The sequence below is a fragment of the Crinia signifera genome, chromosome 4, assembly GCF_055691185.1.
Source record: "Crinia signifera chromosome 4, ASM5569118v1, whole genome shotgun sequence".
NCBI classification, from domain to species: Eukaryota; Metazoa; Chordata; class Amphibia; order Anura; family Myobatrachidae; genus Crinia; species Crinia signifera.
In genome coordinates this window covers 87716021-87735191 of record NC_139220.1, presented here as the reverse complement: position 1 = coordinate 87735191, position 19171 = coordinate 87716021, and the positions used below count along the sequence as shown (strand labels likewise).

General features: G+C 44.2%; 1 protein-coding gene across 1 annotated transcript; it reads right to left on the bottom strand.

Moving 5' to 3' along the window:
* Positions 1–12340: 12340 nt before the first annotated feature.
* Positions 12341–17969, bottom strand: UQCRQ (ubiquinol-cytochrome c reductase complex III subunit VII). Its single transcript, XM_083181950.1, has 3 exons — positions 17812–17969; positions 15002–15162; positions 12341–12561 (listed from the first exon to the last, which is right to left on the bottom strand). Exons 2-3 carry the CDS (start codon positions 15153–15155, stop codon positions 12467–12469), a joined length of 249 nt encoding a protein of 82 aa, XP_083038076.1. The 5' UTR covers positions 15156–15162; positions 17812–17969; the 3' UTR covers positions 12341–12466.
* Between the last annotated feature and the right edge of the window lie 1202 nt (positions 17970–19171).

Here is a 19171-nt window from a genome sequence, read left to right as displayed (position 1 = left end):
GGTGTCCACAACACCCCTGGAGGGAGAATAAAATAGCGTGCCGAGCGTAGCGAGCCCGCAATGGGGGGCGATCCACGTCCCCCCCTTGTCGGCATTTCGGCTGTCGGGATTCCGGCGTCGGGATTCTGAACGCCGGGATCCCGACCGCCGGGATTCAATACTGAATCCATATACATTGGTTCAATTTCAATTCTTACAGGAAACCCCTGCTGCTATTTCAATGTTGACATTTTAGGTGTTATTGATATTATGTGTTATTAAAATTAATTCATTTTAACCTTAATTGATTCACCCTCTCTATCATTTAAGCGCTGCTTTATTTTCTGTTTGTTTGTTTTTGTATCTTCAGGGGACTGACCAACCCCTACATAGCAGCTGCTTTTAAGGAAGCCACTTGTGATTTTAGCACTCTGATTTTTTCAACCAAGTGTTGAAACTACCTTTTTTTACTCTTTGGCAGTGGCGCAGCCTGTGCAGCGTGACCTCTGACTGTCACGGTGCACAGATCTCTATGCCGTGGATCGGGAACAGCCGGACAGCATTCGAGCTCAGATGCTGCCCGGCATTAGACTGAGCATGGGAACCTGAAATCTGGGATCGAAATCCCAGCAATTTAGGGGATAAATCCCGGGATCCTGCCGATCCTGATCCCGGGATTGCCCACACTACTTAGAGCATCTATATTATTTGAGGACATCTCTAGGTCAAAGGTTTCTTATTGAAAATTTAGAAAAAGTATATTGAATTAAGCAAATAGTGTTTATATGTCACCCTTGAGGAATAAGAGTAATGGGTCAAGGGTGGAACTACCAATGGTGGTTGGGGCACCAACCAAAATCTTGCCTAGGGAATCAAATTAGCTAGGGCCGGCTCTGCTAGTGATCCATGTTGAATTGGGCCATAAATGTAGTGAAAAAAATAAATAAAATTTGTGTTGATTTCTGTTTTTATTGCAACGGTAGCATATCAGAGACTTGCCTGTATTTATGTCTCTAGGCTTGGAATGATCCTAAATTTGGATTAGGCTTCTATTGCAGCCTTGATAATGAATTACTGGCTCCCATTAATGGTCTGGAATTCAATGTTTGTTGTACATGAGGAACATTGGCTCAGACCTGATGAAATAAGAGAAAATCTTTCACAATGGTGTCAGGGTCTGTATTGTTTTAAAGAGCCCGTCCCTTATATTACATGTACATGCATTTTTTTTAAGAGCACAAATATTTAACCTTTTTCTAATGTTTTTCAAAATGTTTGTACATACCTAAACTACAAGTGAAAGCATCCATTAGTAATAATTATAATAATTGTATTTATATAGCACTATTTTACAGAAGTAATGGATACAATACAAAGGGTTTAACTTGCAGAAATGACAACATATGTCGACATGGAGTTGATTTTATATAGTGTGGCGAGCGCAGCGAGCCACCGAGCTCAAAGCGTGGCGAACATAGTGAGCCCCGCAAGGGGACGCAGAAAACTAAGCAAATAGTTTAGTGGGCGGTCAAATAACATATAAGTACTAATACAGTGGTTAAGCAACTCTATTGGGTCATAAATTACATGAACTATCTATCCTACCCACTAATGCAGTTTATATCTGCACCTGTATGGGTATATCTGCACCTGTGCCCCAAAATTTAAATCCCATGATTGGAGTTTACAATCCCAGGATTAGATTGCGCATGCCGGGCAACATCAGAGCATCTGCTGGGATGCTGGCCAGCTGTTCCCGACCTATGCGTGTGGCTCTGGGCAGTGTAATAGTCAGAGGCCGTGCCACTGCAGCCTGCCCACTTCCGGGGTCACCGTCAACCCTGCATCTGGCCGTCCACCAACTTTTCAGCTGCACCCCCGCACTCCTGCCGCCCGGGTGTACCGCCTGCCGCGTCATATGTAAATTAATGGGGGGGGGGGGGTGTTTGTTGCTTTTTTTAATCAGGGGGACCAATCTAGGGATGGCCATCGACCATCCCTAGATGACCGATGTTGAATACTTTTGCCATCGATGGGGAGAACCAGATGGTTCGATGGCACAGCAAACCCAATGTTTTTCTTGTTTTTCTTTTATCAAAGTACCGGGACACGGATTATAGCTCCGCCCCCGACACCCACGAAGCCCTGCCCACATGCTTTGATTGGCCCACAGGCCAATAACTCACAAATAATAGATGGCCATCGATATGTAAAACTATCGATGGTCACCCATTGCATAGTTTTACACTATTGATGGCCAGTTGCACTTTTGCCATCAATGGCAAAGGTACCGATGGCCATCCCTAAACCAATCCCAGGATTCCATTAATCCCAGGATCGAGCATTTTTTAATCCTGGGATTGAAAAAATGCCCCAGGTTTGGCATCCCTATGCACATGCAGAAATACCTAGAATTAGAGGGGCAAATAAAAGTAGCAAATAAAAACTTTTGACTTGAAAGCACCAACTACAAGGTTTCCTTCTTTTTACTTGTGAATTAATCATAAACGCCCCTTAGTGGTTCCTTCTTTTTCTCTTTTTGTTGCCCGTCTGTGTTAACATGGGTTAACCCATGGATAACATCCCAGACCTATGCTTTATCACTGTCACAGCATCCTAAAAACAGGTCGCAGATCTGAGACACCTCATGGGAATTTGGGAATTATGGGATTTTTCATGGGAACGCTCAGCATTCTCATGGGAACGTCCATGAAACGCTGGGCGTTCCCATATGCAAATTGCCGGGCTGGCCGACCGGCCACCCCCTGCCCGGACTTCTGCGAGCGCTGTGGGCCCTTGCTCATAGGGATGCCAATCCCGGGGCATTTTTTCAATCCCGGGATCCGGGATTGAAAAACGCTCAATCCCGGGATTCCCGGGATCCCGGGATTGGCATCCCCAGCAAAAAAAACCCAATTTTTAGCATAGTAGTACTGTACCCACCCCGGCCGACCCGCACATCTACTTACATTAGGGTGCGGGCGGGCGGCCGGGAGTGGGTTTGGAGGTGCACGGTGCCTCCTGGCAAGTGCACCTCCATAGAAGACGGCAGGCGGGCGGCGGAGACGAGGCTGGCAGGCGGAGGCGGGCGGAGTCAGGCCGGCGTGCTGTCGGGAGGCGGGCAGGCGGGCGGTCACTGGTGACGTGTGGCCTGCGCAGCGTGACCTCTACTGTCACGCTACGCAGGCCGCACGCCGGGTCAGGCTACGGGAACAGCCGGGCAGCGTCTGAGATAGTGCTCAGACGCTGCCCGGCATTAGACTGCGCATGCGCAGTCTAATCCCGAAATCCCGGGATTGGATTCTCCAATCCCGGGATTGAAATCCCGGACTTTTTTAGGCCAAATCCCGGGATCCCGCCGATCCCGATCCCGGGATTGGCCACACTACTTGCTCACATAAAAACCTAAGCGGATGCGCAGTCACAAAAAAAAAAAAAAAACGGTCCCCTGTGCGAATGCGTGGGGGATCAATTGAATCAGAATAACCTCCAATGTGTACGGGGCTTTAGTCCCGAATGCAGCTTTCAGGCAGACTCAAAAAATTGTTATGTTTAATAACCTTTTTTTAGGATGCCGTGATTATGAGAAACCATAGGCCTGGGATCTTATCCATGGGTAATTAAACAGGCAACAAAAAGTTGTGGTTGCCCGGCAACCCCCCTCCTCTTGCCAACTGCCCTAAATTATGACAATAGCACTGGTATATAATATAATCAATAGAGCTGACACCACACCATGCAGTGTATGGGACACAGTGGAGCTGATGCACATGCCTAGTGTACCAACTTCTTCTACCACATTTGTTGTATGTGTGGATGTGGGCCCTCCAAACATCACAATGGAACAGAGAGTAGCTGCCAGCAGGAAGAGACGGGAGCCTTACTATGAAGTGGGAGATTATCGGATTAGTGCAGTGCTCGTTCTATTAGGTTTGTGTATTTATTTATGATGTTTAACCGTTTCCTGACCACTTATATTATTTAAATGTTTGAAACAACCTATACTATATACCAGCGGTTCTCAAACTGTGGGTCCTGACCCCAAAGTGGGTCCCGACCTACTCATCATGGGGTCGCGACTATGTTGTTGACCATCAGGCTGATGACTTTTCTAATCGCATTCAGTGATTCAAGGAGTCTGAAAGGGTGCTGGACGGCTCCCCGACAGTCGGGATTCCGACAGTCATTACTCCGACGTCTGAATCCCGACTGCTCCCTCGTGGGGGTCCACGACCCCCTTAGAGGTAGACTAAAATAGGTGTTGAGCTCAGCTCGCCACCGTGCCCGCAGCGAGGATAAAATAACACAATTCAACAGATCTTCCACACCCGTCTGAAAAATCTGTTGAATTGTGTTATTTTAGCCTCCTCCCATCAACGGAATCTGCTGCGCTATAATATACACACAGGATAAAATAATAATAAACATTCAAAGAGATTTCAAAACCTCATACACATAGCAGAATAATAATATAGACATATATAAAAGTAATTGGTCTGTTCGATAGTCTATGCATTCCTACACCACTGCACTGATTGGGATGAAACCAACACAGGGTGGTCTAGTTGGATCCTGGCAAGGTTTTAAGATTGTTAGAGTACCAGGTGGCTCTCCCGTTGGTGTAACAGTGAACTTGTACTGAGCCTACCACTGGATGAATTGGTATGAAAACTTTTTGAATGCAAGTCTTTTGCTGGGTACACACTATGAGACACGCTCCATGAGCAATATCATCAACCATTTCCCTTGAAGTCAGGCAAACAATGTAGTGCACAGTGAATGATATCGCTAACAGTACAGTGATGTCATCCTGCCCCCGCTCCGAACATGCAGTCATTGACGATATAGTCAAAATTGAAATAAATGTTCAGACCTCATTAACAATCCATGGGAGCACTCATAGCTAATGATACTGAGTGTACACACTGGGCGATATTACAAGTTATATTGACCAAATTGAGCCATATTATTTGTAATACCCAGCAAATAACAGTTGTGCATGATTCTTGACCATTATCTAAATTGATATATAATAAAATTAACATATTATATTAAAGGGGTAGTAGCAAGATTATACAAACACTGAGCTGATACTAAATGAATATTTACAGTATAGAAAAGATTTAAAAAATGTAACTATTGGAAATGGTTAAAATCTGTTTAGTGAATAAAGCAAGATATTTTGGTACTTTCCAGGGGACACATCCGAACCATGGGTGCTGCTGAGGAATGGAGATCCTTTTTTGCAGTATATAAGCTCCAATTGACAGAGAGCTGACACCTGCACCTTCAGGGATCCTAGCCTAGGACCTAAAACCAGCTTTTAAAAAGAAACAAAGGACTCAATGAATAAGTAAAATCTAAAACCTCGGGTCCGGTTCCGGCTTCATGCGGTGAACAGCTCCTCCGTGAAGCTCCCGGAGTAACCCGCTCAGCTCAGCATCTAACGGCCGTTAACAGCCTCCAAATACCGGCATCTCGCCTCCCCATCGACCAGAGCCGCAGATGGATCAATTAGCAGCCACGGCAACGCTGTCTAAGGTCCCGGCGCAGAGGCAGGAGAAACGCCGCGCGGACTCTAACATGGCGCCCGACACCAACACGTCGCCCTCCTCGCCTGCGTCTAAAAAGGCAGCAGCTGCATCTCCCCGAGGGGAAACACCACAGGTACGCAAAGCCCTTGATGCACCCCTCACATACAGTGACATGGTGGATGCGATTAAATCCACTGTGGGACCCCTCCTGACTCAGGCTGTACAGACATTTCTACACAGCTTCAACACCTTACTAAAAGGGTCACTGAATCTGAACACCATATTGGCGGCCTCTCACATGATATGGCTCAGACGCAGAATGATATAATAAGGCTGCAGAAAGAAAACCACCAATTATGGAATAAGCTGGACAGCATTGAAAATAGGTCCCGCAGGAATAATATCAGGGTTGTGGGTATTCCTGAGTCTGTGAAGGACCAGGAGCTTTTAACCTTCGCAAAAATCTCACTCCCTAAGATCTTGGGCATTTCAGATCAATGTACCGACATTGTTATAGAAAGGATCCACAGAATAGGTCCACTGAAAGCACATGATACGCGCCCCAGGGTAGTGATCTTCAGGTGCATGAACTACCTGCACAAACAAGCAATATGGACAGCGTCCAGAAAAATTCGCCCCCTCCTATGGGAAAATAACAAGATTTTGTTATTTCAAGACTTTTCTGTCGAGCTCACTAGGGCCAGGAAAGCTTTCTCGCCAATCTGCTCTGACCTAGTGAAAAATAAGAAAAAGTTTGCCCTCTTGTACCCCGCGAAACTGCGCATATACGAAGGAAATAAATTCTATGACTTCAATGAAGTGCGTGACGCGGAGGCCTTTCTGAATGAACGTGAAGCAGCAGAATCAGGAGACATCACAGATCAGTGAAGTGCCCGATAGAGATAAAATCTTGACGAGTAATAATGGAGTCTGATATCACGTTTTATCCCGCTTGGATATTTGGACTTGAATGATACAGGCTCTATTCTGATAATCAGTCCCCCTATATGTTTATGGTTTAAAATATTGCACAATAAGTCCGACTACTACAGCTATTAGACATATTATATGATATTTGATGGTTATATTTACTTGTGTTTATGTCGTTAACATGGTTACCTCCTGATAACACCTACCCACTCCTCTGGCATCTTTCCCGGTAATATTAACATGGGCTCGCTCCGGAGCCACCGAATCCTAGATAATACCCACACTAGCTTGTCAACTTCTTTCAGTGACAAGCATATCTTCCTCCCTTCCCCCTGAGATTCTCTTCTCAGTACAACTCACCCATTTACTCACTGCAGCTGGCAGCAGCATGGAAGCTACAACGCCAGCCCCCAGTTTAACCTATCTTCTTTCCCTGAAGCTCATTTTAATAATACTCATCCTCCCCCTCCCTAAGGTTAGGATAACGACTCTCTACTACTTCACCTCCCCCCCTCCCAGTCGACTTGAATTGGTAGTACTTTCTATTCAGGAATGCGGCTCCCCCTATACATGTAAAAAATTATCTTCTTTGCAAATCATCTATTACTACCACCCGATATGGGCTCCATAGATTATCGCATTGGATCCCTCAATGTAGGAGGGTTCCATTCACCCGCTAAGAGACGTAAAATCCTGCAGTACCTACAGAAGCAGAGAATGGAGATTGTCTGTCTCCAGGAAACCCACTTAACCCACGCAGAAACCCTTAAACTTAATCTTTTCGGCTGGTCAGTTCTGGCAGCCGCCCCCTATAATTCGAAAGCAAGGGGAGTTGCTATCATTGCAAGAAAATCATTACAGTTATCTCCCACAGACATCTTCTCTGACCCAGAGGGTAGAATTGTAATGGTATCTATAGAGCTCTCCAAACAAATTTTCAAAATATGTAACGTGTATGCCCCAAACGCCTATAAAAAGACCTTTTTCAAACAGGTATTAACACTACTTCTCCCACATGTTAACGAAAATATAATCATTTGCGGTGACTTCAACCTGATTTCCTCGGTTTACCTTGACCGCTCCCAACCCCCCAACAGAACTATCACTCTCCCCGCCTTGGGAATTCCCGCTCTAGCTGCACAGCTCCAGGCAGTGGACATATGGAGAACATTTCACCCCACAGAAAAAGAGTACACATGCCTCTCATCAGCGCATGCAACCCTTTCAAGGATTGATTATATCCTGTTATCCTCTCACCTCCTCTCTAAAATATCACACACTGACATTGAAACAATAGCCATGTCCGATCACGCGCTTGTCTGGATGGTTCTAGCCACACTTCCAAATACCCCAGTCACTAGTAAGTTATGGCGATTCCCGACACAGCTATCAGCTTCCTCTCCCTTTCGCTCTAAACTAACTGATGCTTGGCTGTCATATAAGAAAGACAACCTGATACACGCGGAAACAAACCCTTCCTTATTCTGGCAGACTGCAAAATCTGTCCTACGAGGAGATATAATATCATATACCGCATCCCTACACAAATCTCAGTCCTCCTCTTACATTAGCACTCAACAAACACTAACCGACGCTTACACTCGCTACAAATCAAATCCATCTGCTCAAAATAAATTATCTTACCTCTCAGCAAAAACTGAATTTGATGAATTAGTACAAAATATGAGCAATAAACATTTATTCGCAGTTGACTATCGATACCACAAGTATGGTAACAAAACCGGTAAGCTGCTCACAAACTTACTCCGAGGCTCACGCCCTCCCATGATTGTACACCCCTTACAAATATCTGACGGAACGTTTACTAATGACCCTAAGCACATATCACAAATAATGTCCTCTTTTTATGAGACTCTTTACTCTATCCCCTCCTCTACCCACACGGAGAACATACTCGTCCCTAACCCCGAGACTGTCTCCCATTCACCACCTGCCAAGGAAGTAACAAATAGACCGCCACTACCCGCAAATTCAGCCGAAACGATATTCGACCACTATTTTCCTCAAATCTCCTCATTAAGCGCCTCAACTCTGACTTCACCTATCACCAACAAAGAAGTAACGCAAGCTATACGCCAGATGAAACCTTTCAAAGCTCCGGGACCAGATGGGTACACAGTAGAATTCTATAAAATACTTCTCCCCCACATTACAGATACCTTAGTTGCAGCATACAACCAGATGCTTAGCTCTCAACTATTTCCCCTTTATTTTAATTCGGCCATAATCAAATTAATACCTAAACCAGGGAGAGATTTATCCTTACCCGGCTCTTACCGCCCGATATCTCTATTAAACATAGAATACAAAATACTTACAAAGATATTATCCGAACGTCTAAAACACATTCTCCCCTCCATTATCCACCCCGACCAGACAGGTTTCATCACTAACCGACACTCAGTAGTAAATGTCCGTAAAGTCCTTGCAGTAATCCAACACACCTCTACACTACCAACACCCGATAAATACGCTATCCTATCATTAGACGCAGAAAAAGCGTTCAACATGATTCTCTGGCCCCACCTCTACAAAACATTAGAAAAATTTGGATTTCCTCCCCAGTTTATATCTCTCATAACTGCTATATACGCAAACTCCACTTCCCAAGTGTACTGCAATGGCCATATGTCAACCTCTTTCCCGATCTCTAGAGGAACAAGGCAAGGGTGCCCGCTTTCGCCAATCCTCTTCGCCATAGCGATTGAGCCACTGGCAATAGCGATCCGCGAGCACCCTCAGATTCTTGGGATTCCAATAAATAACTCCACTTTAAAAGTATCACTCTTTGCAGACGAAATGCTGCTCTTGATAAAATACCCAATAATTAGTATTCAAGTGGTAATGGATTTAATACACAAATTTGGCAAAGTGTCGGGATATAAAATTAATATCGACAAGTCCGAACTCCTACCTCTTACAACACTCCCTGACCAGATCCATAACTCCCCTATCATCACTTCCTTTAAAATAGTTTCCGATAAAATTAAATACTTAGGCATAAATATCCCACCAAAATTATCAGACCTCTATAAACTAAACTTTACCACAGTGCTAACGAAATTAAATAACTCTGTTTCTAATTGGCTTCAGTTACCACTATCAATTTTAGGCCGAATAGCAGTGGTGAAAACCATTTTGTTTCCTAAAATTTTCTATATTATCCAGATGCTCCCAATCACCCTAACCAGAACAGATCTCACGTACTTTGATAAAATAGTATCGAGGTTCATATGGTCAGGTAAACGCCCTAGATTTTCCCTGTCAAAACTACAACTACCCAGAGCGAACGGAGGAATGCAGGTTCCTAATCTTGAACAATACACATTATCAGTATTCTTCAGGTATATAAGCGATTGGCTTCTTAGTGAATCTACATATACGTCAGCCCAACTAGATCAAGACTTATTCCATCCATACTCCCCAGCGGGACTGCTACACTCTGACGCTAAAACAATTCCCACTAACTTACGCAACAACATCATCTTTCACGACACTTACTCTGTGTGGCAAACCCTGAATAAAAAGCTCCATAGAGATCACCGCAGCTCTCCATATGTCCCTGTCTGGGGCAACCCAGCTTTCCCTCCTTCTCTATCTAACCATAACTTCTACACCTGGAAAGAAAAAGGTCTCACTAATATATCCAAAGTCTTCGACCCTGGGGGACAGATACATCCATTCTCTGCTCTTCAGGAAAAGTACGCTCTCCCTCCACAGCATTTTTATATGTATTTACAGACCAGACATTACGCTCTGTCTCTTAACAGGTCATGCACTGTTATGAATTCTCCCGATGTGTTAAATGCAGTGTTAAGATCAATATCCCTTGCTCCCTACCACACAAAGCAGCTCTATTCACAACTGAGTCTCATTGAATCCCGCAAATTATGGACAGTAATAGCAACTCCATGGAAAGAATGTATTCCCAACATAGAAGATATGGAATATCTATTGAAATCTTATAACAAAGCATACAAACACCTCCATTCAGCATATCTACAAGAAGTTCACTTCAGATTTCTACATAGAGCTTACATCTCTCCTGCACAGAGAAAACACTGGGTCCAAGAAGAAACAGGAATCTGCCAGAAATGCCATCACCACTCCGCCTCATTCCAACACTGTATATGGGACTGCAGTAAAATAAAACGCTTCTGGAATAAAATTGGTCTCTTCATATACAACCTGTTAGGAATCCGATACCCACCTGAAATTGTTTCCTATATATTTCTTCATTTCGGTGCCCTGAATCTTCAGAACAACGCCCACACCATAATCCCACTATTGATTAAAATCATAACAGTTGCAAAGAAACTCATCCTAATACACTGGACCTCAAGACTACCCCCTTCTCTCAACGAACTCACACAGAAACTCTTACAACTTTTAATGTTAGAACGACGTTCCACCATGGATATGCATTCCGATGCCTCATCATTACAGTTCTACAACATTTGGAAACCATTTATCTTTTACCTCCCAGATCCCTCTCGTAAAGACATCTTGAAACCATTCCTCAACGCTTCCTGGTTCCCAAGGGATTCTTAGCAACCCTAAGACCCTCATAAAGCAACAACCCACCTCACCTTAAACCACTTACTGTTGCTCTGAGCGTGAGTTGTGGAGACAGAGCGGTTAAATATAATAACCCTAAAACTGCATTCTTATGTGTTTCCATTGAATTTCTGTCCTCTGTTTATGACTAAAACCTCTCTTCTTAGCCAAATAGCCCAGCAAAGAAGTATTAATAGCTCCAACATATTCCTTCATAGCCGTACACCTCTCTCTCTCTATTTCTTTCCCTTCCAACATAACTACCCATACACTTCGAATTCTACTTCCATTCACCCCCTTCCTTATCCTATACCTCGGTCACTCCTAATCCTTCCCTAAACCTCTACTCGTTTACCCTAATATAATATCCTGCTCTACCTACCCTTCCTCTCCCCCACTTTTTTCCCTTTTTTTTATAGTCTAACACCATACGTTGTCACTTTAAGGCAACAAGTCTATCTTCTCACCTCCTAGCTCAGCATTCTCCATGCACCTAGGCACTCTCCCGCTCTGCTTTTGCCCAAGCAGTCCGCCCACACTACTTCTGGTATAGTTTATGTTCAACCTAGAGCTCCCTCGGAGCAAAGTTTTTTATGACAGTATCGCACTTCGGATCACAGATCCCTGCTTGTAATGTTTTCATAGACTTAAGAGGTGCCCAACACCTTAGTGAGAAGCATTCCTATTGTCAATTTCTAATGTCAGATGCCAAATTGCTCATCCTTTGTATTGTTTTGTTTGAAGAAAAGACAATAAAAAGAATATTTAAAAAAAAAAAAAAAATCTAAAACCTCAGAAAGAAAGAAAGAAAGAAAGAAAGAGAGAAAGAGAGAAAGAAAGAGAGATTTTTCTTTTAGAACAGGGGTAGCCAACTTGAGTCGTCGAGAATTGGAAAACATCAACTTTAGAAGCAGGGATACGAATACAATATCTGCTATAATACACTATTGTATTAGTAGGTTTGTGAGTGGGGCCGAGCTGCATTGCACATAGTAGAAGGGAGGAGGCACTGCAATCAATGCTCCCTATACTGGTACAATTTCAGAACACTTTTCCTGGCTGTGTGAACACAGGGGCGCCTGGGGTTGGTGGTCCAGGACCAATTCAAATGAATTATGTTCAATGTAATATGCAGTTCCTGTTTCCTGCCTGGTGTGTCTCGCTCTGCTGTGGGGCCGGTAGCACAGACTGGTCTGCACTGATGTAGACAAATCCACCTTACTCTGTGCTGGTTACTTCCTCATACATACAGTATAACTGAATCAGTGATAATAAACAGTTCAAGTTGATGATAGTAAAATCACTTACGCATGACACAGTTCAAAATAAATCAGTGTGAAACATGTTTATTATGAGGAAAGTTTTTACACACCCCAATAAATATTCCTTTACACAGTACAAGGGAAGAGTCACAGGTGGCGTGTAATGCCCCAGTTCTGGCTGCTTTACTGATCATTCTCATACACGGAGGGGTCCTTTCTCTTGCGTCTCAGATGTTCTCGTGTTCCCCAGTTATACACTAAATATGCCAAAGCAAAGGCTACAAAAAAAAGAAACAAGTAAAATAGGTTAGCAGATGTTGAGCACAGTGGTATATTACCATATATTGGCAAATTAATCAAGGTTTACACGGATTTAAAAAAAAAAAGTGGGGGGGAAGTGTTTCGTAACTAAATTGTGAATAGAATTAAATAGCAGTCAATTCCGCAATATAACGGTCGACTTTTATACTGCACAGAACCAGAATCTACACCGTAATAATGGAAAGGTTTTCCTTAGTCAATTGAACTTTATTAACAATTAACTACAGACAGAAGATTGTGACATAGGCAATTATAACCTTAAATGTTAAGCTTGTTTGATGAAGCTTGTTTGCTTTTAATTACCAAAACAGTGATGTCCTATGTCCAAACAGATAACAGAAAACAAAGCAGCGAGTCAGAGAACATATCCACAGAACAGCAGGGTTGTGATCAGTGAGGAGGACATATTTAGCCCTTTGATTGCCAATCGAATTTGTCAAAATAGGTGTGAAAATTGCCAAGCAAACTTTTTTATTCATAATCATGACCTGTAATGTTTACCATCTATTAGGATAAATATAGATATATTTATTTTTTGTACAATTTTTTTATTTGAGTTTATATAACAATTGTGAGCGATGCTGGCATTTTAGCAGATATTTTGAGCAGCTCTCTGGATGTTGGCACTCAAAAGCTACATTTTGAAGGGCAACATTTTAGACAAGAAATAGTGCTACAGAAGCTGTAGTTATACATCACTTCTAATATATAGAAATATATTTTGGCCTCCTCCACAATTAAAATATGCCCTGCTCACTTATCAGCACCAAGCATCTACAGTGAACAGTATAACAATATGTTACAACTTAACAAAGACTCGTTTATGGTCTGTGCCAAACATCAGAACGCCATGATGAAGTCCAGCAATAAACACTGATGTTTCTTTTCAATTGTATAACAGATTGATCAAAGGCGTTATTTTCTGCGAACTGCAACTGTTTGTGCCAACCACGTTTTATTTGCTGTAACACGTTACCAGATGCGTGTAAATATCCTTAAAACAGATGTGGCAACCCACTCTGTCATAAGCTGTGTACACACACACACACACACACACACACACACACACACACACACACACTTCGATTTGCTTTGGATTCGATATTAGATTCGATTTTCTATTAAATCTGGCATTAGATCTTCAAATTCAATTTGGCATTGGATCTGTACTTTTGCATTAGATATCAAATTTGATATCGAATTTGATTTACAATCATGGTACATTGTACACATTCGATTTATTGAATCGAATTTGATATTTCCTTGGCTGCACAGTAGATTTTTCTGTTCGATTTTGAGAAAACGGGAGTGCGAATCGAATACAGATCGAAAGTGTCCTAAAAACCATTCGAGGTGGATTTGATTTTGCTTCTATAAGCAAAATCAAATCGAAAATAGCCAAACATCGATGCATGTGTACACAGCTATACAGAACCTGTTGTCTCATATCATCACACAAGTACAGTACTGAGTGCATATGTGAATCAGAAACATGACAGGGTTCCTTCTTGTTGTAATTTAGAGTTTATGATTTCAAGTGTAAGCATATCTAAATTTTATATATTTGGCTATTTCTCACACTATGCTTTGGCATTTGCTATTGCAGCTACCAGGATATGCAGGTACAGTAAAAAAAAAAAAAAAAAGACTAACAATCAGATGGGCAATCTGTGCTAACCAGTGTTCTCTGGTTAGAACACTGGTAATCTACATGACTAGATGTATCAAGACCTAGTCAGATGATGGGCGGGACCACACATCGCCGTTGCTCGGGAGAATACACACGGAGCGATCCGTGCTTAATTTCTAAGCAATCTAGACAGATCACTTAGAAATAGGGCTAAAAATCGCCATTTGTGTGTATAACCCCTAAAGAACATTTGAGAAGAATGTTCCATAGTAAAGTCATTAGTTTCTAGCACATGGTTGGCACACTGGGTCAGCAGCACACAATTTAGATGCCTCTATGTGCATAGGTGACCAGCTCAGTTAGTATGGGCAACATCAAAGTCTTTTGCCATCGTAGACATCTCTGAGCTACCACTAACAATTTTACTTCACAGAAAGGGTAGTGGATAGTTGGAATAGCCTCCTTTCAGGGGTGGTATAGACTAAGACAGTAGAGCATTTTATACATGCTTGGAATAGGAATATCATTACAAAGAAGGATTAAAAAAGGTTTAAGATTATACCTAAAGGATAAAAAGGGGCAGACTAGATGGGCCAAGTAGTTCTGATCTGTCATCAAATTGTTTCTATGCAAAGAGCCTCTCAGCATAAACGCAACATGCCAAAAAGAAGCCTAGATTATTTATCTTATTTGGCTGCCAAAACATTGTATAAGCATTGTATTAATAGCATAAATTATCATTATGTAGGGTCTGCATTGACGCTTACGTGGCAGTACTGTGAGGGCATTTGAGCTGAACCTCCGCCACACATTGGGAATTCCCTTGGATATGGTGTTTGCAAACGCTCTCTGTTCAAATGGGGACAAGGTGAAGGTGATGATATGACGGACTTTGGTAAGATCTCCAAAGTGTCGACCCATGGTTTATCTGCGGTAAAAAGAAAATGGAATATTACAAAAAGAGCTAGAACGTGTATTTACAATATAAGAAATGTTCCTTAGGCATACAAACAATAGATAAATTATTCCGTAACTATAGAATGGATGAATGGCCACTCAAAATTAGATCCTCACAAAAGTAGACATGCCACTAATAAGCACATCAGTACATTACCATGGTGATTTCCGGCCTGGCACGTGGAAGCACGTAGTAGCAGCTTAGTAGAGGATACGGTCCTATTGTCGACCCAACTTAGGTCGACAGTCATTGAGTCGACAGGCAAGATGATAGGGTACCTACTAGGGGGTGTGGATCGTATTGTCGACCCGAGTAGTTCGACAGGCAGCATGGTCGATAGGGTTCTAGGTCGAAAAGGGTTTTTTCACTGTTTGAGCCCACATGTGTCCCGACAGGCGGTATTTCATGCCCTACCATCCACTAGTGCGTGGTGGGAGAACAAAACAAGCACTGTGAGCGAAGCGAGGGGCTGCGGTTGACTTCCAACTGTGTCCATGTCGACATTTGGGTAAAAAAACAGTGAAAAACACCCATGTCGACCTAACAAATGTCAAGCTAACGCATTTGTCAACCTAGACACCTGTTGACCTTCACCCATGTCGACCTAGAACCCTGTCAACCTTGCTCAAGTCGGGTCACCAATACGATCCACACCTCTTAGTAGGTACCCTATCATCTCGTCCAAAGCCCTTTTGTGTCTAGCATTACTTCCCATCAACAAACCGGACTGACCAGCTTCTCCTCTATCTGCTACTATGTTTTGTATTTTCCCTAGTGCAGGCATATCCAAACTATGGCCCTCCAGCTGTTGAGAAACTACACATCCAAGCATGCCATAGGTTTAACATTCAAGGGGGGAGATTCTCTAAGATTCTCCACCCCCCTTCGCATTTATAATTATCGCATATGTTGTAACATATGCGATAATTATAGCAAAGGACAGCTCTTGCGTTAAGAGCTGTCCTTTGCGGTGAGAGTCGCCGGGTCCCAGCGGCTCCCCCCTCCCTCACACACCCGGCGCTGCTGTGCCGGGCTCTCCTCCTCCCTGCACCCTGCAGAGGATCAGTGCAGGGAGGAGGTCACAGGTCCGGGCAGCACAGCTCTGTGCTGCCTGGACAAAGGTGAGGGGCGATGCGGGGCGGCGGGGGTCCGTGCAGGGCGGCGGCAGAGGGTTGTGGTAGAAGCCCATTGGCTTCTATGGGGCATCACCAGATTTTTCTGGCGATGCCCCCCCGCCGTGGTAACCCGGCGGGGGATGCTTACAGCATCCCAAAATGCGGTAAAACCCCCGATAACTGGGTTTTTACCGCATTTTTAGCTTAGAGAATCCCCCCCCCCAAGAGCAGCACTGTGGCAAGGCATGATGGGTTGTTTCACAACGAATTGAGGGCATAGTTTGGACATGCCAGCCCTCATGCATATTAAATTTCAAATTGCATAACATTGTTCACAAAGTAGTTAGCAAAAATCGAGATTGTGAGTTTAATTTCTACCAAGGATATAACTCTGTGGAGATTGTATGTTATGTTTGCACGGGCTTCAGTCCATAATCTTAAACATATTGGTGGTTTAAGGAATATAGAATGTAAGCTTTACTGGGGAAGGGACTGATGTGAATGACCATACTATATCTACTCTGTAAATAACTGTGTAGTATGTGACCTATATAAATCTATTCATATAACGAAAATTAAGTGTTTTTCTTTTGAGAAATACACTTCTAGTGAACTATGGGTTAGATTATTGTCTTTATTCCGACACCATGCAAAATACACGAGCAAAGCCATGGGAAACCACTAGTAAGGTAATAAAGGGGGGAAAATGACTTCTGATTTCTTATGGTGGCTGCCTCACCTGGTGCACTTTTGGGTGGGATGAAGTAATGACTCTGCGGTTATCGATTATTTATCATTTCCTTTTTTTTATATTGAGTAGTGCACCAATGTGTATCGTATCCAGGTATTGCTTATCCTACCATCTTAACCTATGTATTGCGTATAAGACTTCTGCTGGGGTATGGGTAAAATCCGGAATCGGAAAAGACACCGGAATGCCGGACTGGACATCAAACTCTGCATTCCGGAGCTTGTAGTATCCGGTCCGGGGGTGTCCTGTCCGGGGGTGCTCCATCTGATGGGACTGCTCTCGCACCTGTCACCTGGGAGAGGAGAGGGGGGAGAATACAGCCTCACCGCATGGTCCGGGGGTATAATAAAAACTGGAACGGTCCAGACCACACGGGGAGGCTGTAATCTCCCCTTCCCCATTTCCCTGGTGTAAGCAATCACAGGCATCCCCCCGGACAAGACACCCCCCGGATGGGACACCCCTCGGACCAGACACTATAAGCTCCGGAATGCAGAGTTTGATGTATGGTCCGGCGTTCCGGTGTCTTATCCGGGTCCGGTTTTTACTTAGTCCCCTTCTGCTGTCAATTAACACCCCCGTGCTGTTGGATGGGCTTTATCACACAGCGCTCTATATGAACAAGGTGCCCGCTGCTATACACTAACTGCCCCTATGTACGATCCCGTGTAGAGGGTGGGGATGCCCGGAGAGCAGGCTGGCTGTACATAAGAGGAAGGTAGCCCCGACCTGAGCGAAAGCCCTGGCTCTCACCTTGTCCCTGTCCGCGCAATGCCAAGCTCAGGTCACCAGCTGCAGCTGCGTCTCTTCCTGTTCCGCTGCCCGCACATCATTTCCTGCTTACAAGTACAATCCGTCTCTCTGACCTGCAGCGCCCCCTGCTGCCCGCCTGCCAGAAGCGCAGCAGCAGAACTCATGCTCATCTGCTGCAGTGCACATCCCCGAGAAACCAGCTGATACATAATGGGGCCTACACACATTAGGAGTGTGCTGAGCGGTTCTGAGCTATGCTAGATTGCTTAGCACACAGCGCTGCTCAGCACACACACACAGCGATGTGTAGTGCTGCGTGCTGAACGAGCTGTCAGCGCCAGTGTTGCCTACCCTCCCGGAATGACCGGAGGCTCCCGAAAATCGGATCCCCCTACCAGCCCCCCGGGAAGGTGGTCAAGTCTTCCACTTGCTCCTCAAAGCCCCCTCCTCCCCCCAGACTCGCTGAAACAAATTTGCAGGACCACAGGAGGGGGTGGGACTAAAATAATACGAGTTGCGTCACTTCCCATCATTTTAGCTCCACCCCCCCTCACGGAGATTGTGTGGATGGGGGGCAGGGCTTTATAATGCCAGCCTTGTCCCTGCCTCCGAGGTGCAGATTTGGGTCTCCTCTCCGGGCTTCTCCTGGAGAGGCAACTTCAATAGTCAGCAAGTATGGTTTTGGGGGAGAGCAAGCAGCTTCCCCACTCAGCGCTGCTGCTGGTGCAGGGGGAAGGGGGACAGAGCTTGATCGCGCAGGCTTGGTGGGGAGAAGAGCAGCAGCAGCGGGTTATCAAAATAGAGGGAGAGTCAGACTTTGTGGTGGCTGTCTGTTTCGCCCCCAGGAGACCTGCGCTTTGTGCAAGTGCTAGTTATGGTCCTGCATGCAAGTACGTACAAGTCCGAATAGCGACAGAAATTGCCTATGTACCATAAACACAATGTTTCCGGAGGTTTTTGGGGATGGTAGCTGCCCGTTTTCTGGTAGTGTCCGAAAGAAACACAAGAGTCCCACGCATTTCAAGGGATGGTCTGTGATGTCAGCTTCGGTCTCCACTAGCCTGTCTCTGGTGTAGATGATGATAAAGTCAGACTTACTCAGATTTGTACAGACTGGAAAAATCATTAGATGAACAGCGATCCATTTAAAATCTGTCTTGAAAATTTGCACAGGGCAGGTTTTCTTTATGTCTGGGTGGTGGCTATCTACTCGCAGTCATCAGCAATCTGAATTAGGCCCATGTTTCAATGCATTGCTTTTTGCCTGCATCTCAGTGTTATTAGCAGTCAGAAGGTGCAATAAGATAAAGTAAAATTTATAAAACTGATCTCTTAATAGTGTTGGATAGGCCTAATGGTG